The sequence below is a fragment of the Lactuca sativa genome, chromosome 4 (assembly GCF_002870075.4).
Source record: "Lactuca sativa cultivar Salinas chromosome 4, Lsat_Salinas_v11, whole genome shotgun sequence".
In the NCBI taxonomy this organism is placed as follows: Eukaryota; Viridiplantae; Streptophyta; class Magnoliopsida; order Asterales; family Asteraceae; genus Lactuca; species Lactuca sativa.
Genome location: NC_056626.2, coordinates 37,712,909 through 37,740,597, shown reverse-complemented (window position 1 = coordinate 37,740,597; position 27,689 = coordinate 37,712,909). Strand labels below are relative to the sequence as shown.

General features: G+C 32.8%; 3 protein-coding genes across 5 annotated transcripts; all 3 read left to right on the top strand.

Annotated features, from left to right (window-relative positions):
- The first annotated feature begins 346 nt into the window (after nucleotides 1–346).
- Nucleotides 347–6,307, top strand: LOC111891961 (importin beta-like SAD2). Of its 2 annotated transcripts, XR_008231428.1 has the most exons (23): nucleotides 347–624; nucleotides 956–1,091; nucleotides 1,233–1,320; nucleotides 1,397–1,546; nucleotides 1,622–1,784; nucleotides 1,864–2,048; nucleotides 2,127–2,300; nucleotides 2,381–2,526; nucleotides 2,747–2,870; nucleotides 2,940–3,120; nucleotides 3,194–3,353; nucleotides 3,432–3,473; nucleotides 3,544–3,662; nucleotides 3,745–3,943; nucleotides 4,011–4,142; nucleotides 4,215–4,318; nucleotides 4,399–4,578; nucleotides 4,674–4,810; nucleotides 4,881–5,020; nucleotides 5,224–5,381; nucleotides 5,467–5,593; nucleotides 5,665–5,929; nucleotides 6,002–6,307. XR_008231428.1 is itself a non-coding variant. In XM_052770189.1 (22 exons), exons 1-22 carry the CDS (start codon nucleotides 535–537, stop codon nucleotides 5,835–5,837), a joined length of 3,108 nt encoding a protein of 1,035 aa, XP_052626149.1. In that variant the 5' UTR covers nucleotides 348–534; the 3' UTR covers nucleotides 5,838–6,307. The 2 variants fall into 2 exon arrangements, 1 of the variants encoding a protein (XP_052626149.1); XM_052770189.1 differs by having other exon boundaries at nucleotides 348–624; nucleotides 5,665–6,307.
- A 2,444-nt stretch (nucleotides 6,308–8,751) lies between these two features.
- On the top strand, nucleotides 8,752–13,998 carry LOC111891965 (importin beta-like SAD2 homolog). 2 transcript variants are annotated; one of them, XM_042900912.2, is made up of 21 exons: nucleotides 8,752–8,998; nucleotides 9,100–9,235; nucleotides 9,410–9,497; nucleotides 9,599–9,748; nucleotides 9,896–10,058; nucleotides 10,154–10,338; nucleotides 10,417–10,596; nucleotides 10,689–10,834; nucleotides 10,911–11,031; nucleotides 11,128–11,308; nucleotides 11,391–11,550; nucleotides 11,643–11,684; nucleotides 11,856–11,974; nucleotides 12,042–12,231; nucleotides 12,315–12,443; nucleotides 12,515–12,618; nucleotides 12,753–12,932; nucleotides 13,032–13,171; nucleotides 13,266–13,402; nucleotides 13,496–13,669; nucleotides 13,761–13,998. In XM_042900912.2, exons 1-21 carry the CDS (start codon nucleotides 8,909–8,911, stop codon nucleotides 13,901–13,903), a joined length of 2,958 nt encoding a protein of 985 aa, XP_042756846.1. In that variant the 5' UTR covers nucleotides 8,752–8,908; the 3' UTR covers nucleotides 13,904–13,998. The 2 variants fall into 2 exon arrangements, with proteins under 2 accessions (XP_042756846.1, XP_042756845.1); XM_042900911.2 differs by having other exon boundaries at nucleotides 8,753–8,998; nucleotides 13,493–13,669.
- Nucleotides 13,999–18,986: 4,988 nt separating this feature from the next.
- LOC111891962 (protein BASIC PENTACYSTEINE2) lies at nucleotides 18,987–20,992 on the top strand. The gene is made up of 2 exons (XM_023888027.3): nucleotides 18,987–19,210; nucleotides 19,829–20,992. The coding sequence occupies exon 2, from the start codon at nucleotides 19,834–19,836 to the stop codon at nucleotides 20,734–20,736; it is 903 nt and encodes a 300-aa protein (XP_023743795.1). The 5' UTR covers nucleotides 18,987–19,210; nucleotides 19,829–19,833; the 3' UTR covers nucleotides 20,737–20,992.
- The last annotated feature ends 6,697 nt before the right edge of the window (nucleotides 20,993–27,689 follow it).

Sequence of the window (27,689 nt, the reverse complement as noted above, 5' to 3'; positions counted from 1 at the left end):
GAACATTAATTTCATTTCTTAAATATTCTTTACATGTTATAACCAAATTCTAAACTGGTTGTGTGTTATTTTACAAAGTTAATTGGTTGTAGTAATTGGAGTATGTTTAAAAAAACATTAATTTCTTAACTATAGCATCTTAAGCATCATTTAAAAGTTATTAGTAAAAGCAGTAACTAACTAATGCCAATTTTTTCATGGTAAATCAGATTATACGATGTTTAAATATTTTCGAATATCTTTTTAACATGAATTTTAGGAAGATAAACTTATTTATTCCTTAAGATAAACAGCGCGTGAGATGACTCGCCTACGCCGTGAACCAATAGTAGCTAAACAACCAAAATGGTCTGCTGCTGACCTGCTGTCTCTCTAAACCCTAATGATTTGTATACAGCTCCTTTTTATTCCTTCTTTCCTCCATAGTTCTCCTTGCAGATTTCTGTAAACCCTAGAGGAATTCTGTCACCACTTCCTTCACAATCCTTCTACGATTTCCAAAATCGTTATCCTTCTGATTCAAACGACACTGACATGGATCTTCCAAGTCTAGCTGTTGTTCTACAAGCAGCACTTAGTCCCAATCCTGCTGAAAGAAAAGCCGCTGAAGAGAGCCTCAATAAGGTATTTACTTCTCATTTGGATCGAAGTTACATTGGAAATCGTATTCATTCGTTATGATTGATTTGGATGATGATTTACAAGTGTTTGCTGTTTCGTTAGTTTTGATTCTGTAGTGATGTACTCTGTTTCATTGTGTTACTTAACTGTGAATCTCAATTCTGTTTACCGACTCGATTTTGGCCAAATATCACAAATTTTGTGTTTGTGGATGGAATCTTACTTCCACGATGAATTGAACAGTTTGTTATAGTGAAGGAGTCATGTAATTTTAGTTTTCCGTTTGTTTTGTGCGAGTTTACTATGTTAATTTGGAAATAATTTTCTTTTTCAGTATCAGTATACTCCTCAGCATTTGGTGAGGCTGCTGCAGATAATCGTAGATGGAAATTGTGATTTGGCAGTGAGGCAGGTTGCAAGTATTCATTTCAAGAACTTCATAGCAGAAAACTGGTCACCTCATGATCCAGGTACATGCTTTCCATAATACACTTCAATTTGATCCTACTGAACTACATCCATACAACTTAATGCCTCCTGTTTTGGAGAAAATTTAGCTTGAAAGCTTGCCAACTTCTGAATATCCTTTGATACAATCTTTGCTAACGTAGATGAACAATCCAAGATTTTGCCAAGTGATAAGGATTTGGTGAGGCAGAACATCCTTGTTTTTGTAGAACAAGTCCCGACATTGTTGAGGTAAAGACAATTACTTTAGATATTGCTTCTTTTGTTCTTTGTCAACAAATCATCATACTCTTTTTACACTTTACAGGGCACAGTTGGGAGAGTGTCTCAAGACAATTATACATGCAGATTATCCTGAACAATGGCCCAGTCTTTTGCAGTGGGTGACACTAAATTTGCAAGGGCAGCAAGTTTTTGGAGCTCTATTTGTGCTAAGAATTCTTTCTAGAAAATACGAGTAAGTTCACTAATGTTGATATGTAGGCTTTTGAATCTTGATCAATGTATGTTACTTATAACTTGCTATATGTAGGTTCAAGTCAGATGAGGAGAGGACACCAGTTCATCATGTTGTTGAGGAGACATTTCCTCATCTGCTGAATATCTTTAGCAGGCTTGTACAGATAGGAAATCCATCAATAGAAGTAGCAGATTTGATTAAGCTCATTTGCAAAATATATTGGTCTTCCATTTATGTAAGTTACTTCATTGAAATATTCTTCTATTGAGAGTATATCAGTTGCTTCTTAGTTCTTACAATGAAATGATATCCAGCTGGAGATTCCAAAGAAATTGTTTGATCCAAATGTGTTCAATGCTTGGATGATTCTTTTCTTGAACATATTGGAGAGACCTGTTCCATTAGAGGGTCAACCTGCTGATCCAGACCTTCGTAAGTCATGGGGATGGTGGAAGGTGAAGAAATGGACTGTTCATATATTAAATCGCCTCTATACTCGGTGAGTCAGAGTCATCTTTGACTTTTTGACTTTTTGAACTTATAAACATCTGAATGATTTTGTGTAACTTTTACACAGGTTTGGGGATTTGAAATTGCAAAATCCAGAAAACAAAGCTTTTGCACAACACTTTCAGAAAAACTATGCTGGGAAAATATTGGAATGTCATTTGAACTTGTTGAATGCAGTTCGTGTTGGTGCTTATTTACCTGATAGAGTTACCAATCTTATCTTGCAATATTTGAGCAATAGGTCCGTTTCATTTGGTTATTTTCTCACTTATTTATTTATTTTTTCTTGTATTTTTTTATAAGTTTCATATATACATGCAGCATTTCCAAGGCTGTTACATACAATCTGCTCCAAGCAAGACTTGATGTGGTTCTTTTTGAGATAATCTTTCCACTTATGTGCTTCAATGACAACGATCAAAAACTCTGGGAAGAAGATCCACATGAGTATGTCAGAAAGGGTTATGGTGAGTCTTCTGTAAAATTACAGTTTTAGACCACGAGTTTTTTTTATTTTTTCAATTTTGGTTTCAATTTCCAAAAAGTTTTCTTTTGCAAATTTGGTCCTTATTTTGAAGTTACCTCACGATTTTCGTTCCCTTAGTGAACAAACACGCCAGCTGTTTAATTCTTTTTGAAAATGACCATTTTGCCCTTGGACAATTCAACATCTATTTCTTGTTCCAGATATCATTGAAGATCTGTACAGTCCCAGGACTGCAGCAATGGATTTTGTGAGTGAGTTAGTTAGAAAACGTGGAAAAGAAAACCTTCAAAAATTTATATTATTCATTGTCGAGATTTTTAAAAGGTATATCTTTTACTCTTTGCAAGCTATCTATTTACCATGTTTCACAAACATTTTACTATTTTATATCAGATATGAAGAGGCACCAGTTGAGATTAAGCCTTATAGACAAAAAGATGGTGCACTTCTTGCTATTGGAACACTGTGTGATAAATTAAAACAAACTGAACCCTATAAATCTGAGCTCGAGCACATGTTAGTGCAACATGTTTTCCCTGAGTTTAGTAGTCCAGTGGGCCATATCAGAGCAAAGGTAAATTTTTTTTTATCTCCTTTTTATTCTTTTTTAGTTCTGAACTTTTTTTTTTTTTTTTTTTTTTTTTAAGGCTGCATGGGTTGCTGGACAATATGCCCATATTAATTTCTCTGACCCGAATAATTTCCGCAAAGCACTACAAAGTGTTGTTGCTGGGATGCGGGACCCAGAGCTTCCAGTTCGTGTTGATTCTGTTTTTGCTTTGCGTTCTTTTGTTGAAGCCTGCAAAGGTAAACTAAACTATAAACTTATTTGGAATTTCTGATTTTTGGAATTCTTTAATTTAACAAAAACCACTTATTTTTCAGATCTTGGTGAAATCAGGCCAATTCTTCCACAGCTACTTGATGGTATGTATTATATGAAATAAAGCAGAGTATATATAAAGAGCTTTATTTTCTTTTCCCTTTTTATTTTCAGAGTTTTTTAAGCTTATGAATGAAGTTGAAAACGAGGATCTGGTGTTTACCCTGGAGACTATTGTTGACAAGTTTGGTGAAGAAATGGCACCTTATGCTGTTGGCTTATGCCAGAACCTTGTAATTCATTTTCTTTTTTCTGATAAAATCGTACATTTAGCAACTTGGCTTATTATTAATCAATATATATTATATTATACAGGCTGCTGCATTTTGGAAATGTATGAACACAGCTGAAGCAGATGATGAAGCTGATGATCCAGGTGCATTAGCAGCCGTTGGATGTCTTCGTGCAATCAGCACCATTCTTGAATCAGTCAGCAGACTTCCTCACCTCTTTGCTCATGTTGAGCCAACTCTACTTCCTATCATGCGTCGCATGCTCACAACTGATGGACAAGGTAATAATAATATTTTATTATTTATTATAATAAAAAAATTACAGTTCACTAATTTTTTTTTAAACAGAGGTTTTCGAAGAAGTTTTGGAAATCGTATCCTACATGACCTTTTTCTCACCAACAATCTCCATGGATATGTGGAGTCTTTGGCCTTTACTAATGGAAGCTCTTGCTGAATGGGCCATTGACTTTTTCCCAAGTATGTTTAACTTATATTTTTTTAGTCAACTTTTTTGTGTTTTTAATTCCTTATATTATACTCTTTTTGTAGATATTCTTGTTCCCTTGGACAACTACATATCCAGAAGTACAGTCCACTATCTCACATGCAAGGACCCAGACTACCAACAAAGCTTGTGGGTTATGCTTTCCAACGTAAGAAATATTAAAACTATTTTTTTTCTTTTCATGTTTTCAGATTAAAAATAATGATGAGGTGTCTGTTTTTGTGTCAGGTAATGAATGACAAAAACTTGGAAGACAATGACATTGAACCTGCGCCTAAGCTTATAGCTGTAGTGTTACAGAACTGCAGGGGACAGGTGGACCATTGGGTTCAGCCTTATATTAATATAACAGTTGAACGCTTGCGTAGAGCTGAAAGACCTTACTTGAAGTGCCTTCTCATGCAAGTTGTAAGTAAATCAAATCAAAATCAAAATCAAAATCACTTTTCTATTTTTCATCTTAAATAATTCTTGATAATGTTTTTTATTTTATTATCATGCAGATTGCTGATGCTTTATACTACAATCCATCTTTAACACTCAATATACTGCATAAGCTTGGTGCTACTGAAATCTTTAACCTTTGGTTTCAAATGTTACAACAAACTAAAAAGAACGGTGTCCGGGTTAATTTCAAAAGGTAAATAAATAAATAAATAAATAAATAAATAATCACCCTAGAATCATTTTATTTATTTAATTTTTTTCAGGGAAAATGATAAGAAAATTTGCTGTTTGGGGTTGACATCTATGCTTTCACTTCCTTCGGATCAGTTGCCAGGAGAAGCCTTGGAACGTGTTTTCAAGGCAACACTTGATCTCCTTGTTGCATACAAAGATCAACTTGCAGGTTCCTCATATCATTAATATAAAATTTTACATTTTTAGTCCCTCATCTTTTTCAATTTCTGCAATTGTTGTCCTTTCCATAACGTTTTGTTCCATGCCCCAAGTAACAATGTAACAAAACGATTTTCGGGACCACAACTGCAAAAATCAGATATATCCAGGGACCAAAAATGTAATTCACCAAAGTTTTTTCGTGATACACAGAAGCAGAGAAGGAAGAGGCTGAGGAGGATGACGATGACATGAACGATGGTTTACAAAGTGATGATGACGAGGCAGATGGGTCCGACAGGGAAATGGGATTCGATGACGAGGACGGTGACGAGGCAGATAGCTTAAGACTTCAAAAACTAGCTGCACAGGTTTGTTATTGACTTGAAAAAAAATAGCAACTTATTTTAAAAAAAGAAAGTTATATTTGTTGGAATTAAATAAAATATTCATCAGGCTAAGGCATTCCGATCAACCGATGACTACGATGACGATTCAGATGATGACTTCAGCGATGACGAGGACTTACAGTCGCCTATCGATGACGTGGACCCCTTTGTTTACTTTGTGGATACCATGAAAAGTAATAAAGCATGAATTATATAATATATATATTTTTTTACCATAACTTTTTTTATTTTTTATTGTGTGTAGTTTTGCAAGTGTCAGATCCAACGAGGTTTCAGAACTTGTCACAGACGCTTGATTTCCATTATCAAGCACTGGCAAATGGGGTTGCTCAGCATGCTGATCAGAGAAGAATAGCAATTGAGAAGGAAAAGCTTGAGAAGGCCACGTCAGCAGCAGCCTCAGCCTCAGCCTCATGATGTGTTTTGTGTTATATATAGATATAATATATTGGTGGTTGAAATTTTGGTGTGTGGAACTGGCGGTCAATGATGGTGAGTGGCGGTCAATGGTGAGTACTCAAAGAGTAATTTTTTTTTTTTTTTTTTTTTTTTTTTTTTTTGATGAGGTGGTGTGTTTGTAGGTGTAAGTTGGGTTTTTGTAGTTGTGAAAGTGAAAGTGAGATTAAGGAAAAGCCCTTTTGGGTGGGGGGTTTTGAATTGTTTGTTGATGATACCAATCATTTGAAGCTTTACATAATTGGGTGTATTATTTTTTTATTCTTTTTTCTCCATCTTTTTTTTTTCTTTTCTTCATAGTTGAGGTGATGATGGATTAATTACCTCCTATGGATATGGATGTATATCTTGGTTTTACGTTATTGAATGGTGTTTTAGACACAAATTTTTGTGTAAATTTCTTACAAGATCGCATTCTAGTTTTTATCTGATTTGGGTGTGTTCTTAGGTTAGAAATTTTGGGGAAATTACATAATGTACTGGTATGATTTGATGATTTATTTGAATGAGCTACGACAGGGCTTTAAATTTTTATAATTTTTGAGAAATAAATGTGCTAATTGAGCAATATTTGTTTATTCTTTATTGAGAAGATACTATCACTCCAACATAAGTTTAGACTAAATTGCATAATTAGTCCCTATTTTTTATAATAAATGAAAGGTTTAGTTCTTTAGCATTATTTTTAGACAAAACTATAAAATTGGTTCCTGTGGTATTCAAAAAACTTTGGATAGGGTTTAAACATTTTTCAACTTGTATGGATGGTTCAATGTCAAGATTTTCTTGTGGTTTTGGTTGTGAAGAACTTGAAAAGATTGTTTTGCCATTTTAATTTATTTATTTTTGTATTTTTTATATGTATTTTTAATAATTTATTAATTAAAAATTAAAGGATGAGGCCTCTCTCTCTCTCTCTCTCTCTCTCTCTCTCTCTCTCTCTCTCTCTCTCTCTCTCTCTCTCTCTCTCAAACACACACACGCCAAATCTTGTATAAATGGATGAATGAAAGGGCTGTTGATTTCTAAAGATAATCAACCTTCTCGATTTAAGCATATGAAAAGTTGTATTGAAATTCTTATAATACTTTACTCATTATCGTCTATATGGCTCCATTAAATGAATGTAAAATAACGAGATTGCCCTCAAACCAAATTAATAAAACCAATAAACTTAAGGTGGCGAAATTCTTATAATACTTTACTCATTATCGTCTAACCTCTAACCTTCTGCATTTCACGAAGTAATAGCCTCCATTATGGCGATCACTTCCATCTCCGACTATAACCTTGATTCTGAAGGCTACCTCTAAGTCTGTCACCCACCTCCTCTCCAGGGGCGGATGTAAGAATATATACTAAGTGTCGCCGATGTTGAAGTTGGTGTTGCCAGTGTAGGAAAAATAGATAAAAAAAATCAATTTTTTTTTCACTGCAAACAGACAGGGTATGTGTTGCCGGTGCCACTATGGGCACCTATACAAAACCGCCACTGCTCCTCTCTACTGGTTCCCAACAGACCTGAACCACGTCACCACAACCCCTGATATACTCATGCTCTCTACCCCTATATTTGGAACTCCTTCGCTATCTAACCATTCATTCTCTCTCACATGACACATCAAGGGGATTTTTTGGAGTTTCACCTGTCCACCATTGGAAATTCACCCAATCGACGAGTTTGGGGTGCAGGTAGGGGTGAGGGTGGAGTAGGTGGGATCCATTTATTTAGTAATATTAAATCTAAAAAGAAGAAAAGACAAACATAAGAAAGAGACAAAAGGAGGGATAACTTCGTTATTTTTTGTGTACTTAACGAAGGGTATGATACGAACCTACTTAACCTATTTTCGTTAGCCACGTTTCCTTTTATTTAGTCAAAGAGTAGCTTGTTGCATTCTATTAGGAACCCACCTTTCATTTTGCATGCATGTTTCTTTAATGTTAATTAGCATGTTTCCCACTAGTGCAGTATATATGTTACGTTCCCATTCTTTTCTCCTGTTTATTTGTTGCATGAAGCTTAGAGTTTAGAAACATATTTATTTGAATGTAATCGTATGTTTGAGTTCAAGAATTAAGCAGAAAATTGTTCCACTCTCCTGTGTTTTTAATCCTTCTTCTTAATTTTTGGGAGATTAGCCATCTCAAATTGGCTCCTATCAGGGTATTAGACGTTAACTCGGCTGCAGACCAAACCTCATGGATTTTAAAATCATGAGGATCAATCACATCATTTTTTCAAAAATAGGATCAAACCTACTGAAAAGTACATACATAAGGGACCAAAATTGTAATTTACTCTAATGTTGTTTAAGCAATAAAAATATAAATTATGTAGGTCTGCCGTCCGCCACTTTCAGATTTGTAAATATCACGCTTACTTAAATACAGGACTAATATGTTACAGTGATATAAAGTAAAATTTTATCAGCTTACAAAGATTATAATAATAGATTAATTTATTGAAATAGTGAATACTCTTTGAATTTATATACAGAAGTAACGAATAAAAAACAATTAAATGATCACGACATCCTAAATGAGATTATTAATTAAATACATAAACTTGGAACAATTAATACTAGATCAATTTCTACAAAAATAAAAAATAAATTAAGCAAGCCAATGAACTTTGTAAGTTTTAATGGTGTTTTACAATACAATGTATCTAAGAAAGTTCTCAACTTTACAAATAAACAAATCTGGTTGATTGGCTCCACATATGTTTAAGAAAAATTTAAACTTTGTTTTTAGTAAAATAGATTATTTGGTTAGTTGATATATAAATTGTTTCCAAGTCAATCAAATATAATTATAATTACAAATTATATTTCTATAAAGATTATAGTAGCATAACCTCAACATCAACTCACTTAGTCATAGTTGTTTCCAAGTCAATCAAATATACTATTTTACATTTTTTTTAAGATTATAGTAGCATAATCTCAAGATCAACTCAATCAGTCATATGATTGTATTCACTTCCCTCATAATCCTTGTATGATTATTTTCCAAGATCGTTATACTATATGTATCTTCCAAGTCTTGATGTCGTTCTCCAAAGAGCACTTAGTCCCAATCACGCTGAAAGAAAAGCCGCTGAAGAGAGTCTCAATAAAGTATTCACTTCTCATTTTGATATTTGTTTTGGAAGATGATTTTGTTAGTTTTGATTTGTAATGATGTAATCTGATTCGATTTTGATGATCTTCTTTTTCAGTATCAGTATACTCCTAAGCATTTGACGAGGCTGCTGCATATAATTGGAGATAGAAATTATGATCTTATATTGCGACAGGTTGCATGTATTCATTTTAAGAAGTTTATAGCAGAAAATTGGTCACCTCATGATCAAGGTACACGATTTCTCCACTACACTTTGATTTGAACTAATCAAACGACATCCATACAATACAACTCAAATCCAAATGATCACCTGAAAATCATGTAACATATATACCCAACAAATTTACGTAATAGAAATTTGTAATTGTATATGAGAATGATGAATTCAAAATTTGATAATGTAGAGGAACAAATCAATATTTCGCCAAGTGATAAAAACTTAGTGAGGAGGAACATCCTTGTTTTTGTAGAACAAGTTCCTATATTGTTGAGGTAATGAGTAAAGACATCTCCTAAATTTATAGATATTGATTTTTTATTTTTTTTTTATTTTTCCTTTCATGAATAAATTAAACACCATATTCTGTTTACAGGGTACAATTGGGAGAGTGTCTCAAGACAATTATACATGCAGATTATCCTGAACAATGGCCGAGTCTTTTACAGTGGGTGACACTTAATTTGCAAGGCCAACAAGTTTTAGGAGCTTTATTTGTGTTACAAATTCTTTCTAGAAAATATGAGTAAGTCTTGATTTTTCAAAAGCTTAAATTGTAGCTTAGAATACATATAAGTTATGGTGTTTCCTTTTTGATCCCTATAAGTAAGTCATTGCATGTGAATCTTTTGAATCTTGATTAATGTATGTACTTATAACTTGCTATTTATAGGTTCAAGTCATATGAAGAGAGGACACCAATTCATCATGTTGTTGAGGAGACATTTCCTCATTTGCTCAGTATCCTTAACAGGCTTGTACATATAGAAAATCCATCAATAGAAGTAGCTTATTCGATTAAGCTCATATGCAAAACATATTGGTTTTCCATGTTTGTAAGTTACTACTTCATTGCAACATTCTTACAAGGAACTGAACTTCCCATTCACATTTATTACAATGAAATTTACTTTCAAATGTTGTTGTTCAGATGGAGATTCCAAATCAATTGTTTGATTCGAATGTGTTCAATGATTGGATGATTCTTTTCTTGAATATATTGGAGAGACAAGTTCCATTAGAGGGTCAACCTGCTGATCCAGACCTTCGTAAGTCATGGGGATGGTGGAAGGTGAAGAAATGGACTGTTCATATATTAAACCTCGTATATACAAAGTAAGTCATGGTTTTAAGCTTTTTTGACATATTGACTTTAAGACTTTATAAACATCTGAATGATTTTGCTTTTACAAGGTATGGAGATTTGAAATTGCAATATCCAGACAATAGAGCTTTTGCACAACACTTTGAGAAAAAATATGCTGCGAAGATCTTGGAATGTCATATGAACTTGTTAAATGCGATTCGTGTTGATAATGGTGGTTATTTACCTGAAAGAGTCACCTATCTTATTTTACAATATTTAAGCAATAGGTAATTTGTTTCATCTGATAATCTTCACACTTCTCTTATTTCTTCTTTTTACTTTATTTTTTATTGGATCTACTCCATATTGTATCATTCAGTATTTCCAAAGCTGCTACATACAATCTGCTCCAATCAAGACTTGATGTGATTCTTTTTGAGATAATCTTTCCACTTATGTGCTTCAATGACAACGATCAAAAGCTCTGGGAGGAAGATCCACATGAGTATGTGAGAAAGGGTTATGGTGAGTCTTCTGTATATCTTTTTTTTTTAATCTAACCATAGTTTATTAGGTGCTCAACACTTTATTCATACTGCAGATATGATTGAAGATTATAGTCCCAGGACTGCAGCACTATATTTTTTGAGCAAGTTAGTGAAAAAAAGTGGGAAAAAAATCCTTCAAAAAGTTATATTATTCATTCTGGAAATTTTTAAGAGGTATGTCTTCTTTAGCTACTATTTAGCATGTTTTCTACTTTCCTACACAAAAAGATTTCAAAGTTTGTAATGGTTTATAACTTTATTTTATATCAGATACAAGGATGTAATGGTTGAGATTAAGCCTTATAGACAAAAAGATGGTGCACTTCTTGTTATTGGAACACTGTGTGATGAATTGATGCAAACTGAAGCTTATAAGTCTGTGCTCGAGCAAATGTTGGTGCAACATGTTTTCCCAGAGTTTAGTAGTCCAGTGGGCCATATTAGAGCAAAGGTAAAAAAAAGTTATCTCATTTTTATTCTTTTTATATAGTTATGAACTTTTTTTTTTTTTTATAAAAGGTTATTTTTGTTAGGCTGCATGGGTTGCAGGAAAATATGCCCATATTTATTTTTCTGACCCGAATAATTTCTGCAAAGCACTACAAAGTGTTGTTGTTGGGATGAGTGACTCGGAGCTTCCAGTGCGTGTTGACTCGGTTATTTCGTTGTGTTCTTTTGTTAAAGCATGTGAAGGTAATTAAACCACTAATTAAATATATTGATATATTCCCTTTTTGTTGTAGTTTCTCTCTTTTGAACCATAATAATGTAATCTTATTCTGTAGATCTTGATGAAATGAAGCCAGTTCTTCCGCAGCTACTTGATGGTATATATATATATATATATATATATATATATATATATATATATATATATATATATATATATATATATATATATATATATATATATATATATATATATATATATATATATTGTATTGACTCAAATTCGAAATTTTGTTTGTTTTCTCTTCTTATACATGGTTTGTTTTCAGATCTTTTGAAGATTATGAATGAAGTTGAAAACATGGATTTGATTTCTACCCTTGAGACTATTGTTCGCTTGTGTGAAGAGGAGATGGCTCCCTATGTTGTTGGCTTATGCCAGAATCTGGTGATGAATTTTTTCTTAAAGATTTTGTTATTATCAACACTTTAACTTTTTTTTAATCATTACACAGGTTGCTGCATTTTGGAAGTGTATGAACACAGCTGAAGAAGATGATGATAGTGATACTTTAGCAGCTGGATGTCTAAGTGCCATTAGTAATGTTCTTGAATCAGTGAGTACATTTCCTCACTTGTTTTCTCATATCGAGCCAATTCTACTTCCAATAATGCGACAAATAATGCTTCCAACTAATGGACAAGGTAATTAATATTTTTATTTTCTTGTGTTTGACATTTGTATAAACATAACTATTTGTTATATTTACAAGTCACTTAACTGACAGAATTTGAAGAAGTTTTTGACATTGTATCACACATGGCGTTTTCCCCACTGACAATATCCATGGATATGTGGAGTCTTTGGCCATTAGTAATGGAAGCTTCGACTGGATGGGCTATTGAAAATTTACACGGTATTTTTCTTCATATAAAAGCTCTATACATATACAAATTAATGTTTTTGGGCTTTTATCTTTTTCTTTAGATATCCATCCTATTTTGGAAAACTATATATGTGGAAATACAGAGCACTATCTAACATGGAAGGAGCCTGATTACCAACAGAGTTTATGGTGTATGCTTTCCAAAGTATGTTGCTCGTATAATTTTTTTTATGAAACAATATATATCTTCTGTAATCCTTGACACTTAAGAAACTGTGTATTACTATATTTCCATACCTGTATTTCTTTTTTCAGTGGCTTCTTTCTCTTTTGTATCAGGTAATGAGTGAAAAAAACTTGCAAGATGAAAACACAGAACCTGCACCTATGCTTATATCATTAGTGTTACAGAACTGTAGGGGACACGTGGACCATTGGGTTGAGTCATATATTAGAATCACAATTGAAAGGTTTCACCAAACTGAAAGCCACAACTTGAAGTGCCTTTTGATGCAAGTTGTAAGTTAATCATGAGCTATATATATCTTTTTATGATTCTTTCTAGATTTCTATACGTGATTTTTGATAACCATTGATAAGGTTTGTGTTGTTGTTTAGATTGCTGATGCTTTATACTACAATGCATCTTTGACTTTTGATATATTGCAAAAGTTTGGTGTGGCTACAGAAATATTTAACCATTGGTTTCAGTTGTTGCAAAAAGCTGGAAACACTGGCACGTATGCGACTTTTAGGAGGTATCTAATTAATCGTTTCTATAATATGGATTATCCCCTAAAAGCATTATTATTATAGACTATTTTATCTGGTTGTTGTTTTGATTGTTTTCAGCAAAAATGATAAGAGAGTTTGTTGTTTGGGGTTGACATCATTGCTTTCACTTGCTGATCAGTTGCCAGAAGAGGTGTTAGGGCGTGTTTATAAGGCAACACTTGACCTACTTGTTGCCTACAAGGATCAAGTAGCAGGTTCTCCATAAAAATCTTGTTTTTCATGCTTGTTTCATGAATATAAATTTACATCATATATTAATAGTATGTGTGATAATATGAACACAGAAGATAAGGAAGAGACTGAGGATGATGATGATGAGTTTCAAACGGATGATGAGGTTGATACGTCTGATAAGGAAATGGGGGTTGACGACTATGATGATGACATCAATGATGATGAAGACTTGAAGTCATCGACTGATGAAGTGGATCCCTTTGTTCTGTTTGTGGATACTATGAAAGGTAAGAAAGTACGAATTAGTTTTTTTTTAACTTCCAAATTTAATCTTCGGATTTTTTTAACCTTTTGGGTTTTTATGTGATGAATTCATAGTTTTGCAAGAATCAGATGCAATGAGGTTCGAGAAATTATCACAAACGCTTGACTTACATTATCAGGCATTGACAAAGGGGGTTGCTCAACATGCTTATGAGAAAAGAGCTTCCATTGAGAAAGAAAAGTTGCAGAAGGCATGAACAGCCACATGATGTTTGTGTTGTGTATATATTATACATTGGTGTTCATTTGTGTTGTATATATATGCATTGGTGTTCAATTTTTGTTGTGTGCCCTCGATTCCTTGGTATTACTTTCTATCCTTATAGCAATGGTTAAAGAAAAACCAACTGCAAGCTCCTTATGAATTTGGTTGTATTTTCAGATAGTGTTTCACATCGTTGTTGATGGTGATCTTCTGTTGAATTCAACCAAAGGTAGTGCTTGTGGTTCACCTGTGTATCAACCCAATTTCTGAATACCCACTAACAAAATTTTTCATAACTTAGTCATACACCTTTCATATAACCCTTGGTACAATTCATAACTATATTTACATTCATGTATCCCCAAAGGCTTTACATTTTTATACACAATAATCTCCCTTTTTAAGGCTTGCTAGATAGTGTCTAGGTTTCCGAAAGAGTCTTACATGAAAAACCCATACTAGTTTACCAAAGTTAAGTTCACATGGATAAACAAAAATACCCAAAAGACATTTAGGAACAAGTCAACACATGCTAACAACTAACTGTTCTGTACCAAATGGTCAATGGCGTAGCGGTAATGAGCGACTCTCTTATTTGAGAGGTCACGAGTTCAAGCTCCGGCGGAGACATAGGTGGTTATTTAGTAGTATGTTAGTTTGTTTGTTGTTTTTAAAAAGAACCTAACTGTTTCGTAATTACCCTTTAAGCTTGAGTTTGTACATGAAATTCATAATCAATTTAAAATAAACTAAACATAAAAGCTCAGTAACAAGTTATGGGCTTCTTGGTCAAAAAGATACCATATTCGTAGTCTTTCAATAACATTATCCATTTTTTTGTCTCTTATTACGATCATTTTTGGTCAAAAAAAGATCACGCAAACGTTATGATCATTGTAGATTTAGAAATTAACTCCATTTAGGTAGTGTTTCCATATCGTCAATGCGTACCATAGCAACTCACTAAAGACCATGAGTTGGATACCTTTTTCATGAATCCTTGAATTGACGAGATATGTATCTAATAATTCGGCCTCGTTGCATCAACAAAAATCCCAACCAGTTCGAGAGGCTTTAAAATAAACCACAAAGTCCTTGAATTGACAATTTCTGAATACCCACTAACAAATTTTTTCATAACTTAGTCATAACTCACCTTTCATATAACCCTTACTTGGTATAATTCATAACTATATTTACGCTCATGTATCCCCAAAGGCTTTACATTTTTATACACAATAATCTTCCTATTTAAGGTTTGTTAGATAGTGTCTAGGTTTCCGAAAGAGTCTTACATGAAAAACCTACACTAGTTTACCGAAGTTAAGTTCACGTGGATAAACAAAAATACCCAAAAGACATTTAGGAACAAGTCAACACATGCTAACAACTAACTGTTCTGTACCAAATGGTCAATGGCGTAGCGGTAATGAGCGACTCTCTTATTTGAGAGGTCACGAGTTCAAGCTCCGGCGGAGACATAGGTGGTTATTTAGTAGTATGTTAGTTAGTTTGTTGTTTTTAAAAAAACCTAACTGTTTCGTAATTACCCTTTAAGCTTGAGTTTGTACATGAAATTCATAATCAATTTAAAATAAACTAAACATAAAAGCTTAGTAACAAGTTATGGGCTTCTTGGTCAAAAAGATACCGTATTCGTAGTCTTTCAATAACCTTATCCATTTTTGTTGTCTCTTATTATGATCTTTTTTGGTCAAAAAAGATCACACAAACGTTATGATCATTGTAGATTTGGAAATTAACTCCATTTAGGTAGTGTCTCCATATCGTCAATGCATATACCATAGCAACTCACTAAAGACCATGAGTTGGATACCTTTTTCATGAATCCTTGAATTGACGAGATATGTATCTAATAATTCGGCCTCGTTGCATCAACAAAAATCCCAACCAGTTCGAGAGGCTTTAAAATAAACCACAAAGTCCTTGAATTGACAATTTCTGAATACCCACTAACAAATTTTTTCATAACTTAGTCATAATTCACCTTTCATATAACCCTTACTTGGTACAATTCATAACTATATTTACATTCATGTATCCCCAAATGCTTTACATTTTTATACACAATAATCTTCCTATTTAAGGTTTGCTAGATAATGTCTAGGTTTTCGAAAGAGTCTTACATGAAAAACCCATACTAGTTTACCAAAGTTAAGTTCACGTGGATAAACAAAAATACCCAAAAGACATTTAGGAACAAGTCAACACATGCTAACAACTAACTGTATCGTACCAAATGGTCAATGGCCTAGCGGTAATGAACGACTCTTTTATTTGAGAGGTCATGGGTTCAAGCCTCGGCGGAGACATAGGTGGTTATTTAGTAGTATGTTAGTTAGTTTGTTGTTTTTAAAAAAACCTAACTGTTTAGTAATTACCCTTTAAGCTTGAGTTTCAAGGCCGACTTTATGTATAAGTTTTTTAAGCTAGGGCTTAGGGCCCTCAATTCTAAGGGCCCCATATTCTCCAAAGTACAAAAGTTTAGTCCATTAAAACACCCAATCCCGTAACTACAAAATAATCCAAACAAAAGAATAAATCAACGATCGCTAGACTTATGAAACTAAAACGACGTTGCATTCTTCTACCGAGTTTGATTTCTACGACACAGTATCTCATCCGTTTCTGATTTCCAAATGAACGAGTCTGAAGAAATACACATTTATCTTCTATTCATTTGACTTCTATGTTGATTCTCGATTCAAATCCTCATATGTATGTGTTTCACTTTCACATTATTTTACTGTTAGACTATTTTTCTTTCCTTAATCTATTTTAGTATCTTTTATATCGTTTGTCGATTCTCTATTAGAAGTCTTCTACATGTATTATCATTAATTGAAATGGATATGAGTAAAATCACATCTTAAAGAAAGCAGAATGTAGGGGTGATTTTATTCGTTAGTCAGATCACTTTCAATTACTTTTTCGATTAGAATATAGCTATGTGATTGAGTTATCTACTCCTAAATACATATATTCTTGACAGTGAATGATAGCTTTTTGTAGCATGTTTGTTATGTACTTTTATTATATTAGGTGTTATAAGAATCATATATAAATTTTCATCCAATTCTTGTTGATTTAGGTTATTACAACAGGAAAACTCATTTATACCATATTAAAATTATCCATGAAGAAAACATAAATAGTAAACTTGTGTGTCAATACAATTGAGGAGTATAATAAAGGCCAAAGGGCCCCAAATTTTTGGTTTGCTTATAGCCCTCAAATTGGTTGAGCCGCCGCTGTTGAGTTTGTACCTGAAATTCATAATAAATTTAACATAAACTAAACATAAAAGCTTAGTAACAAGTTATGGGCTTCTTGGTAAAAAAGATACCATATTCGTAGTCTTTCAATAACCTTATCTATTTTTGTTGTCTCTTATTATGATCTTTTTTGGTCAAAAAAAGATCACGCAAAGGTTATGATCATTGTAGATTTGGAAATTAACTCCATTTAGGTAGTGTCTCCATATCGTCAATGTGTATACCATAGCAATTCACTAAAGATCATGAGTTGGATACCTTTTTCACGAGTCCTTGAATTGACGAGATATGTATCTAATAATTCGGCCTCGTTGCATCAACAAAAATCCCAACTAGTTCGAGAGGTGTCAAAATAAACCATAAAGTCCTTGACACTTTACAAAAATGCAAAATTTGGAGCTTCACATAGCAATTTCTTCAATTTCAAAACTATTCATTATGAAACTTTGTCCATTCAATTTTTTTGCCACCTTAGTAAACTTCACACAAACAAAATTCGCACTTAAGGATTTTATTTTTGTTTATATTTTCCTTCATGAGAAAGTTAAATAACATCCGCAAGTGAATTTCGTGTTCTTGAATCCTTGAATAAATTAAGACGTCATCGATAAAAACACTCATGAATTTGTCTAAAACATTAAAAAAATTACTATTCAAAGATGAAAATAAATGTACATGGTATCACCTATATGTACGTAAATGCAATTATAAAGGAAAATACTGTGCATGTCATGGATCGAGAAAACTTAAATCTTCACAAATTAAAGCATGAAAACACCTAAATTTTGTAGGTGATTATATGAGTAAACCTAGATTTTCGCAGGTGATTACATATGAAAATCTAGGTTTTCTCATATAATCATATACGGAAAATATAAAAAACATACTTGTTTATGGTAATGCATATTAAAAACATAGCTAGAAATAATTAACTCATTGGTTTAAGTAGATTCTTGTCTCTTCCATCCATATTTTTAAAAAGAATTTCTAGTAGTTTGTTAAAAAAAATAGCTTATATATAAGACCATCAGTAATACTCTCCACGACAACGGTCGTGGAGAGATTCCCGATTATCCACCAAAAGCCACGAACCCACTTCGGAGTGGGTACAACGACCAGAAGAGAAGAACGAAGAGAGAAGAGAGAAGAGAGAGAAGCAGACGCTGAGAGTGAAGAAGAAACTGATAGGTCATCCGCCTCCGTGCTCGCCACCACAAATCACCACAACCACGAGCCACCACAGACCGACGGGATAGTGTGCACGGTCGTGGTTCGTGGCCACGTCAACAACGATCATGTTCGTTGTAGGTATACTGGATGACTTTGGAGACCACATCGAAACCAAACACTTAGGCCTATATCGAGTTTTTTGCAGATATTTTAGTAGGTCATCAAGATTTTTATACATATATCGCGTTCAAGTATATATTTTCACGAGCCATCAAAATTTTAGTCGGTGACAACCTACACAAATCATGGCTAAAAAGTTCCATTAACTATTTTTTTTTATTTTTTATTTTTTTAAATTCTTGGGAAGTAATTTAAGGGATTTAGCTACTTTATGTTAATATTTTTATTTTATGTATTTTAAAACGTCAAAGTAATACTATTGTTTTAGATATTGCTTATGTAAATTTACAACTGAAAATAAACACTTTTGTTAAACATTAAATATTTTGGGAATATAAAAAGAGAGACAATTAAAAAGGAAGGTGGGGTGGGCAAAAAGAGAGAGATAAGACTTGGTGTTTTGGATTTGATGTCAGCTGCTGTAAGTGCAAGCAACAACAACAACAACTCAACACAGTTATCGGTTGGATTTTGCTTTATTTATTGTTTCATTTGTCCATGGAAGAACCTCCATTTTAAGTCCCCTTTCTTTTTCCTTAACCTTTCTCTCTCCTCTCTCCTCTCTCCTATCTCTTTCTTTCCTTCTCCCCCCCTCTCTCTCTCTCTCCTCTCTCCTCTCTCCAGAAAAAAAAAGAGCTGTTTTACCCACACAAGTAAGTCTTTCTCTCTCCCTCTATCTCTCTCATATACAAATTGTTATTTCTCTCTTTCCCTCTCTTATCATCTAAAATATTTGACTTATTGAACTTTTTGGAGCTCATACACATATGGGTTCATGTTATCTCACCCGATCTTCAATTTCTTTTTTGCACCAAGATCTGATTTTTTTTACCCCTTTCTTGATCTGAAATTGAAATCGATTAGTAATCGGATTGTGTTTTTGGCTATTTGCATGTTTTTTCTGAATCCGCAATCGTTATTATCTATGAGTTTGTTGTGGATCTGTTTGATTTATCACCGTTTGTGTTAGATCTACTTTTGGAGCCCTAGAATCTTCAATCTGTTCGTATTTGAATTGCTGAATTGCATCTGTTGTTTGGATCTTATCCTTTTTTTTTTCTACGGTTATAGATTGCTGTTTGATTTGTTCATTAGCCGATTGTATCATCATGTTCGCATCGGATCTCAAAGCATTTCAATTTTTCTTTCATATTTGGTGTAAAGGGTTTCTATTTCGATTTCGTTTTCGTCTTCGTTTTGCCTCTGTTTATATCGCTAATCTTTCACGTCTTGAAAAATGTGACAATGGTGTTTTGTTGCTGCATCTACAGCTTCCATGGATGACGACGGATTGAACATGCGAAATTGGGGGTATTACGAGCCTTCATTCAAAGAACATCTCGGTTTACAACTAATGTCTCCTCTCACAGATCATCGAGACACAAAATCTTTCTTATCTTCCCGAGATAACCCCCTCATGATGAACCAAAACGGAGCATCATCCATGGCGGCGGCTTACCACCACCGCCCACAAAACTGCGTCGTTTCAGAAGCACCGATACCTCTTCATTACATGAGAGACAGCTGGATACAACGAGAACGACTCCTCCATATGCTTCCCGGAAACCCAAATTTCTCTCTTCTTCCCGATGCTTCCGCTTCCAATTCAATGCACATGATGCAACAACAACAACAACAACAACAACCCATCGATCTCCCAAAAGACACTCTCGACGACAATGGTGGTGGAGTTGGCACTGGCGGCGACACCGGCGGCAGTGGTCCTGTGAAGAAAAGATCGACAACAAACCCTAAAACCCCACGAGCAAAAAAACCGAGAAAACCTCCAGGTGTACCCAAAGAAAACGGCGGCAACCACCATGGTCAAAGGTCAAAGGTTGTGAAGAGAAGTATGGATGTGGTGATAAACGGGATTGACATGGACATTTCTGGTATTCCTATACCTGTTTGTTCATGTACAGGGGCACCTCAGCAGTGTTACAGGTGGGGCTCCGGTGGGTGGCAGTCGGCCTGTTGCACCACCACCATATCGATGTATCCATTGCCGATGAGCACTAAAAGACGTGGTGCAAGAATTGCAGGGAGGAAGATGAGTAATGGCGCTTTCAAGAAAGTGTTGGAGAAATTAGCATCCGAAGGTTATAACTTTGCGAATGCGATTGATTTGAGGCTTCATTGGGCAAAACATGGAACTAACAAGTTTGTAACAATCAGATAGATGAGATGATGAGATGAGATCATGTGATGTGACTTTTTTAAGTTGTTTTGAAGAGGTGGTATACTTACTTGCCAATGGATATTTCAGTTTTTTTTTTTTTTTGGAGCTGTAGACATTTGGGGTTCCATTTTTATTTCAATTTATGCTTAAAAACAAAAGGATATGATATTTCTTGGTAACTTAACGCTAGATTTATGGTTCAAGTTTTTTGTTGTTTTAACTTATAATCACATTGAATGGATATTTTATTATCTCTTGTTCTTGCATTTTTTTTTAAAGTGTGGAGTCTTTTTGATCCAAAATGGGATCCCTTTCGAGATGCTGAGGTTGACTATATATAGTGGTTGGATCGAGAACAAAACAAAATTAAAGTGGCTGAATTTTTTTCAAAGAATTTTAAAAAATGTGAGGGGTAGTCCGGGCTCCCATCAAGGTAATTGATGGAAATTTAATTTGAGGCTAAATTTTTATTAAGAGAGTTGATATTCCGTTTACTAAAAAAATATTTTTGACTTTTGTACGTTTATCATGATTTCTTATCATTAATTACGGTATAAAAATCAAAATATTTGGTTTTTAGGTGGGCGAATCAAAACTATAAATGGATATTTGTAGGTATATTTGAAATCATTAGAAGGCCAAACATATGGTATACAAACAATATGCGAAGTCATAGATAATAATTTATGTTTCACAGAGTTACGTATGGAAAAACTATTGTGTAAAAATTAGTTCCTAATTAATATATAGTGTTTCAATCACTATTACAACATAGTTTATAAAATACTGTTAAAATGCTCTAAAAATTCCGATTTTGAGACGATTTCATGCACCTGAAATAAGGTTCAAAAAAAAAAAAAACTTAATTATTTTCTGCATCCTTATTTCAGGTGCATGAAATCGTCGACGATCTTTGTAAAATTAATTATTTCCGTTTCTTAAAATATATTTTTCTAAGAAAATTTAATATTTAATCCACTGAAACCAAAATATTTATTTAATTTAAAATTTTGGTTTATACAGGCAACGAAAATGTTTAACAGCTAAGTTTATGTTTTTCGGATGAAAGACGAAACAATTAATTAAAATTAATGTTACAGACTATTTACATAACTACATCATTTTAAGTATAAATTTCTTTAAAAAAGAACAGTTTTTAATCTTACATATAGGGCGTGTTCAACAAACTAACCAGTAGCGGGTGACGGGTAGCTGGTAGTTGGTTGTTGGTAGTGTTTTGTTAAACGTTACATAAGATAGCTTTTAGATTTGTAATGTTTTGTTTAAACTGAACGCTAAAAACTTTTAGTGCCAAATGAATGTTTTTGTTCAAAACGGAGCGTTTTGTCAAATACTAGAAGGTAGAAGTTCTTAAACGCTCTATGCCAAATACGTCTGTGTATTTTGAATTTGTAAAAATTTACAAGTTATGTATTTATGATAAATATACACTTACACTGTTACACATAACTCTTAAAAAATTTATACATTTACAGTTTTATACACATAATGGTTACAAATCTACATACATAAAATAACGTGATAATAATAAAACTTTGAAGCATGTCCTACATCTAAAGGCAATCTGTTAAAGCTTGTTTGACATATCGACTTTCAAATCTACATATATACTCTGAAGGAACGATCAAATCTAAACACATAAAACAATAAGTGAATAATAAGAATGTGGAGGTTTGGATGACGAAATTAACCAAGTTGAAGTTTGTTTGACCTCTCTGGAATATTTTTTTTCCCATATGAAAAAGAACATCAAATAACTAAAGCATAGAAGAAAGAAACAAATGATCAATTAATAAAGTACCTCAAAAGTAGCAGATTTATCTTGACGTCCAATATGTTAGAAAATCAGGGTATAGATATACTTAAATCAATGAGAGTTGTGAAACATTTTCAGATTAAAATATTTCAAGGGTACACTTAAAATCTCTAATCGGATGAAACTCATTGTTTTCTAGAATAAAGAATGAAGAAGACATTATGAAAATCTGTACCCAAAAATGATTTTCGAAATTGATCATATAAGAAGAACTGACTTCCTGTCTTAAAATTGTCATATGGTAGTTACAAGAAAACAACTTCTTGTCCCAAATCTGTCACATTACCTGTCACAAACTAACATAAAACCGGGTCTATTATAGATCACAAAACGGGTTGTATTTATAGAAAATACGGATTTATGTGGCATTTTTTATATAACAACATAACTCATATAAAAAATTTCACCCTAGCTAGGGGCTCTGCCCCTTGGACCCCGCTCCCAGGGGCGCTGCACCTGGACCCCTGTCAGTTCAGGGGCTTCGCCCATAAATAACAGTATACTTTCAACAAAGACAAAATTAAACAAATATGCATTCAGCACCATACAAATTTGTTCAATATTGTCAAAATGACATTGATCAATAATTAACACCGTTACATTAAATAATATTAGTGATATAAAATCACCATACAATACATCTATATAAACACTTCAACACAAATGTATGGTCGATAATGATTAGTAGATGAAAGTATAAACAAGCAAACTTGGGGTAGTAGATGGAAATGAAAGTTTAAAAAAATTGTAAAACATATTCATATTGAAATAGCTTTATATAAAGGATAGGAAGCGCATGCAAAAAACCACTATAAATTTTTGTTCAAATCTAATCAAAGTGTATTACATAGCCAATTAGATGATGGGAACCGGAGCTTATAAATTTTAAAACATGCACCATTTAGGTTGGAGGAAGCGGTAACACTCTTAGCACCTTGGCACATCAGATTTTTAAATGTCACTTTATTTTTTTCCATTTAACATTTAATCTTAGCATTTGGGGTAGCGAATCCCACTCCTTTCAGTGTTATAATTAAGTTTCTATATTAGGAAGCGAATCTCTAAACACAAAACAAACTAAAATCTTTATATATCTAAACGAATGACATAAGAATAAAACAACTTTCTTAACAAATAAACTTCAGTTGAGAAAGCAGTTATATTTTGATCTTCAGATCTAAATTGACTTTGCATACTTAGTAAAAGAAAATTTCCGAAAAAATCATAATATTTTGTGTCTGTTTACGAAATAATTAATTTTTTTTATAAAAGAGTTCTAAAAACCGGTAAAATGTTGCATTTTGATTATTTTTTTCCGGTTCAGCTGCTAACAAATTAATTTGATTTTATTTGGTACATTGGCACAAAATATTAAGACTTTTATTTTTGCAAAACCTTTATTTTTATTTTTATTATTTTATTGAAAATGCAAATAAATATACTATTTTTAGAATTTGTTATTATTAATGTTATAAAATAAATGCATATATAAATATATTTTAAATACATATTTTGACATATAAAAACGTATTATTATACCATATTTTGTTAAATATATATCTGTGTTATGACACAGGCGTTAGTTTTGAAAAAAAAAATAGATGAGATTTTGTACCATTAGCTGTAAACAATTTTGTTTTTTTGAACATGAAAAAATAAAGAAACCATTATGATTGTCGGAAATACTAGGTCTCCTAGCAACACCAAAACATAGGAAAAATTAAGAGTTTTCATATAATGAGTACCTAGATTTACTATTTGTATTTGTTATTATTATTTATATTTTATATTTATAAGATAAAGATATCTTATTATATGTAAAGATATATTATTATAATTTGATAATTCTAAATTGGAATTATTATTACTTAGTAAGTATTAAGTATAAATATAAGTATCTATCTAAATGAGTATATAATGTAGTTTTTTTATTTTTTTTATATGAAATATTTGAAAAGATATGGATAAAATATTATTTTCTTATTTTTTGCTTTTATCTTCGAATTTCATTTACCAAGCAAAAAGTTTCTTAAAATTAATAAGACTCTATTTATATTTATAATTATATTGAATATATTGAAAGTTTATTTAGAATCCCCTACATTATGGATTCTTAGTCAAAATAGAATTTATATTTTATAGATTTTCATTATATATGAGGAGAAGAGTATATATTTTTTTGGATTTGCCTAATTACACCAAAATAAGAATTTCATCTTTTATCTTGTTAATAGAGGTTTCTTGAGCAATAATCATGAATATTGAAAAAGTGACGGATTTTCTATGACTTTTGATTTTTTATATAATTAGATCTTATGTCAACAAAGAAAACCCCATTAATCTAATTTTAACTTGGATTCCGATTTCGAATTATTCATGGACTGGGATGGCGGAACCAACCAGAAACCAGTTCATCTATTCGGAAAAGTTACAAACTAATGATATAACTGAAATAGAAATTGAAAGAGCAAATATTCGCCCTCAAACACTTTATTTTTTGGATTGAAAAATTTGGGTCAATCCAATACAATAAAGAGTAAAACAAATGAAAGATTCGTTTTAACATTCTCAAATATATAAATATAAGAAAAAAATAGTTATGTTATTTAATATATTTAGTTATCTATACAAACAATGTATACAAATTCATAATAGATTAAATGAAATCCATGATTCATTATATTAATTATTAGATACATGTATAACTTCATTCAAATTAATGTATATCTTCATTCAAATTATATTCTATCTGAATTGAATCCAAAATGTTTAATTTGAATTCATTTTATTCGTGATGAGCTGAATGAGAAGAAACTCTCACTTCGAGTAGTAGAGATTGAATTTTAAACAAACCATCAACTATAAACCCCAAAGAATCAGATTATATAATAATTTATGCGTAAAAAATACGTATAAATAGAATAAATACATATGAAAATCATAGTTATATATTTTTATACCTTATAAAACATTTTTAAAGTTCTTTTTTCATTTAAACCTATCTAACCGTTGTTGAGGAAAGAACTGAGTGATGATAGAAAATATCCGGAATAAAAGTTCTTTAGTGGATCTTTAACAAATTAACAATAAATAAGATACAGAATGAAGAACAGTTCAATGGAAATTATAAGAACAACAATTACACCAAGTAATAAAAACTTATTTTGTATCTTATCTAAGCTTGCTTGCAAGAATTGAAGTTAATGAATGATGAACAACAAAAGTGTAATCAGGGCAACTTGTATTACTGATAATGTGAAGGATACAAGACACACTTTTGAACAACTCCTAACCCCTCTGTTTACAAACTAAACAGGTACAACAAACATACCAAGTCATGTTTAAGTATGGTGGACAAACGACCATACTCAACATGCTTAATTGACACGATAAATACAAAATATTTAATTAGATAAAGTAACCAAAAGTACGTTTCTTCGGTGTAGAGAATATCAACGATAAATCTTCAAAACACTTAAGGTCGGGAGTGTCTTTACATCAATCTTCATCATCATTTTCACACAAGACCACACAATATTCATATCATCAAAAACTTATCTTTACATGTATAAAAATGTTTAAATAAAAAACTAACTATCCTAGACTATTACAATGAAATGGCCTAAGAAAATAGTGATAGTACACTCAACTTGAAGGATCAAGCTTAGGATAACTAAGATAAATAAAAAAACTACAACACGTTTTATAATAGTAAAACTCGTGGATTCACCAACATTATGTTGAATTTTCAAAACCACATGTATTCTCAGGAGAATGAGCCTGAATGAAGAGGGAAGTAACCCTAGTGATGTAGCTTGAAGTCTACGTGCCTTACTATTGTACTTTGCTTTTGTATTATATCTATACCTCGAACAACTTTGTAACATATTTTATTTAATGAATAAAAAGTGAAGCTGTATGATATATCAATGTATTATTCAATGTATGTCAATGGCCTAAAATCCAACATCCTAATGTCGCACAACCTGACATTTCTACCACCGACCGAGGGTGTGACAACACGCCTATCTGTGATTGAGTGCAGTGACTTTGAACATTGGGATGATCCCTGAGGCGAATACATATAGGTATGTAAGGTAGTATGATCCCATACTACTGGAAGCACATGATCCATATGAGGTCCAGGAAAAGTCCCAGGGGCGTTGAGGAGCTGGTAGATAAGTGTATAACCTATGATAACTATGGCCTAATTTTGACCCTTTCCTTTGTATGTTTTCAGTATGGTGATGACCGGGGGTTCATGTTCGGGTGCAAAAGATCCGGAGAGACCAGGTCTAAGTGATGAGGAAATCCGTGGAATTATTACTGTCGAGGTGTCTGTTGCTATCAAAGAGACGATTCTAGAGATGTTTGGGTATATTAAGACCATGATGGTCACCGTGTTCGACGAGTGATGCCACCATCACTAAGGGTGCCGGTTCCGCAACCACTGCAGTCGTCGCTGTTGCATAACTTCAGGGAGGTGGGTCGATGTAGTATCGGAAGTTCTGTAACACGAAGCCCTAAAAGTTTAATGGAGTAAAGGACCCGATTTTTTCTATGAGGCAGATCTGTGATGTGGAGGGATGTTTCTATACATGTTCTTTTCCGAAGAACCTGAGGGACAAATTTGCAATGAACCTTCTACGCACTAGAGCGAAGGACTGGTGGAAGTTTGCGAATCAGACCTTTTTGTCCCGTGGAGCGTACCACAATGACTTGGGAGAAGTTTTTGGAGATATTTCAGATATAGTATGTCCCACTTGTGGAGAGGGAGAGACTGGATTAGGAGTGTTTGTCTATGCAGACGACAGAGTCGATGACGGAGGTCATCATGATGTTTCATGAGAGGGCCCTATTTTTACCCGAGTACGCATCCTCGGAGCAGGTGTAAATGACTCGTTACTTGAGTATATTCAAGAATGAGATTATGATATTGCCATATTTATACCTATTTTTAGGCAATATTTAAGTACATTTTTATTAAAAGTTGGTAATTTGTTTAGAATAATGGTACTTATGAGCTTAAATGTTATTTACAGCAAAAAATAAGACATTTTGAAGAAAAGGGACTGAAAGCGTTAAAGAAATCAACTTTGGGAATTAAAAGAGTAAA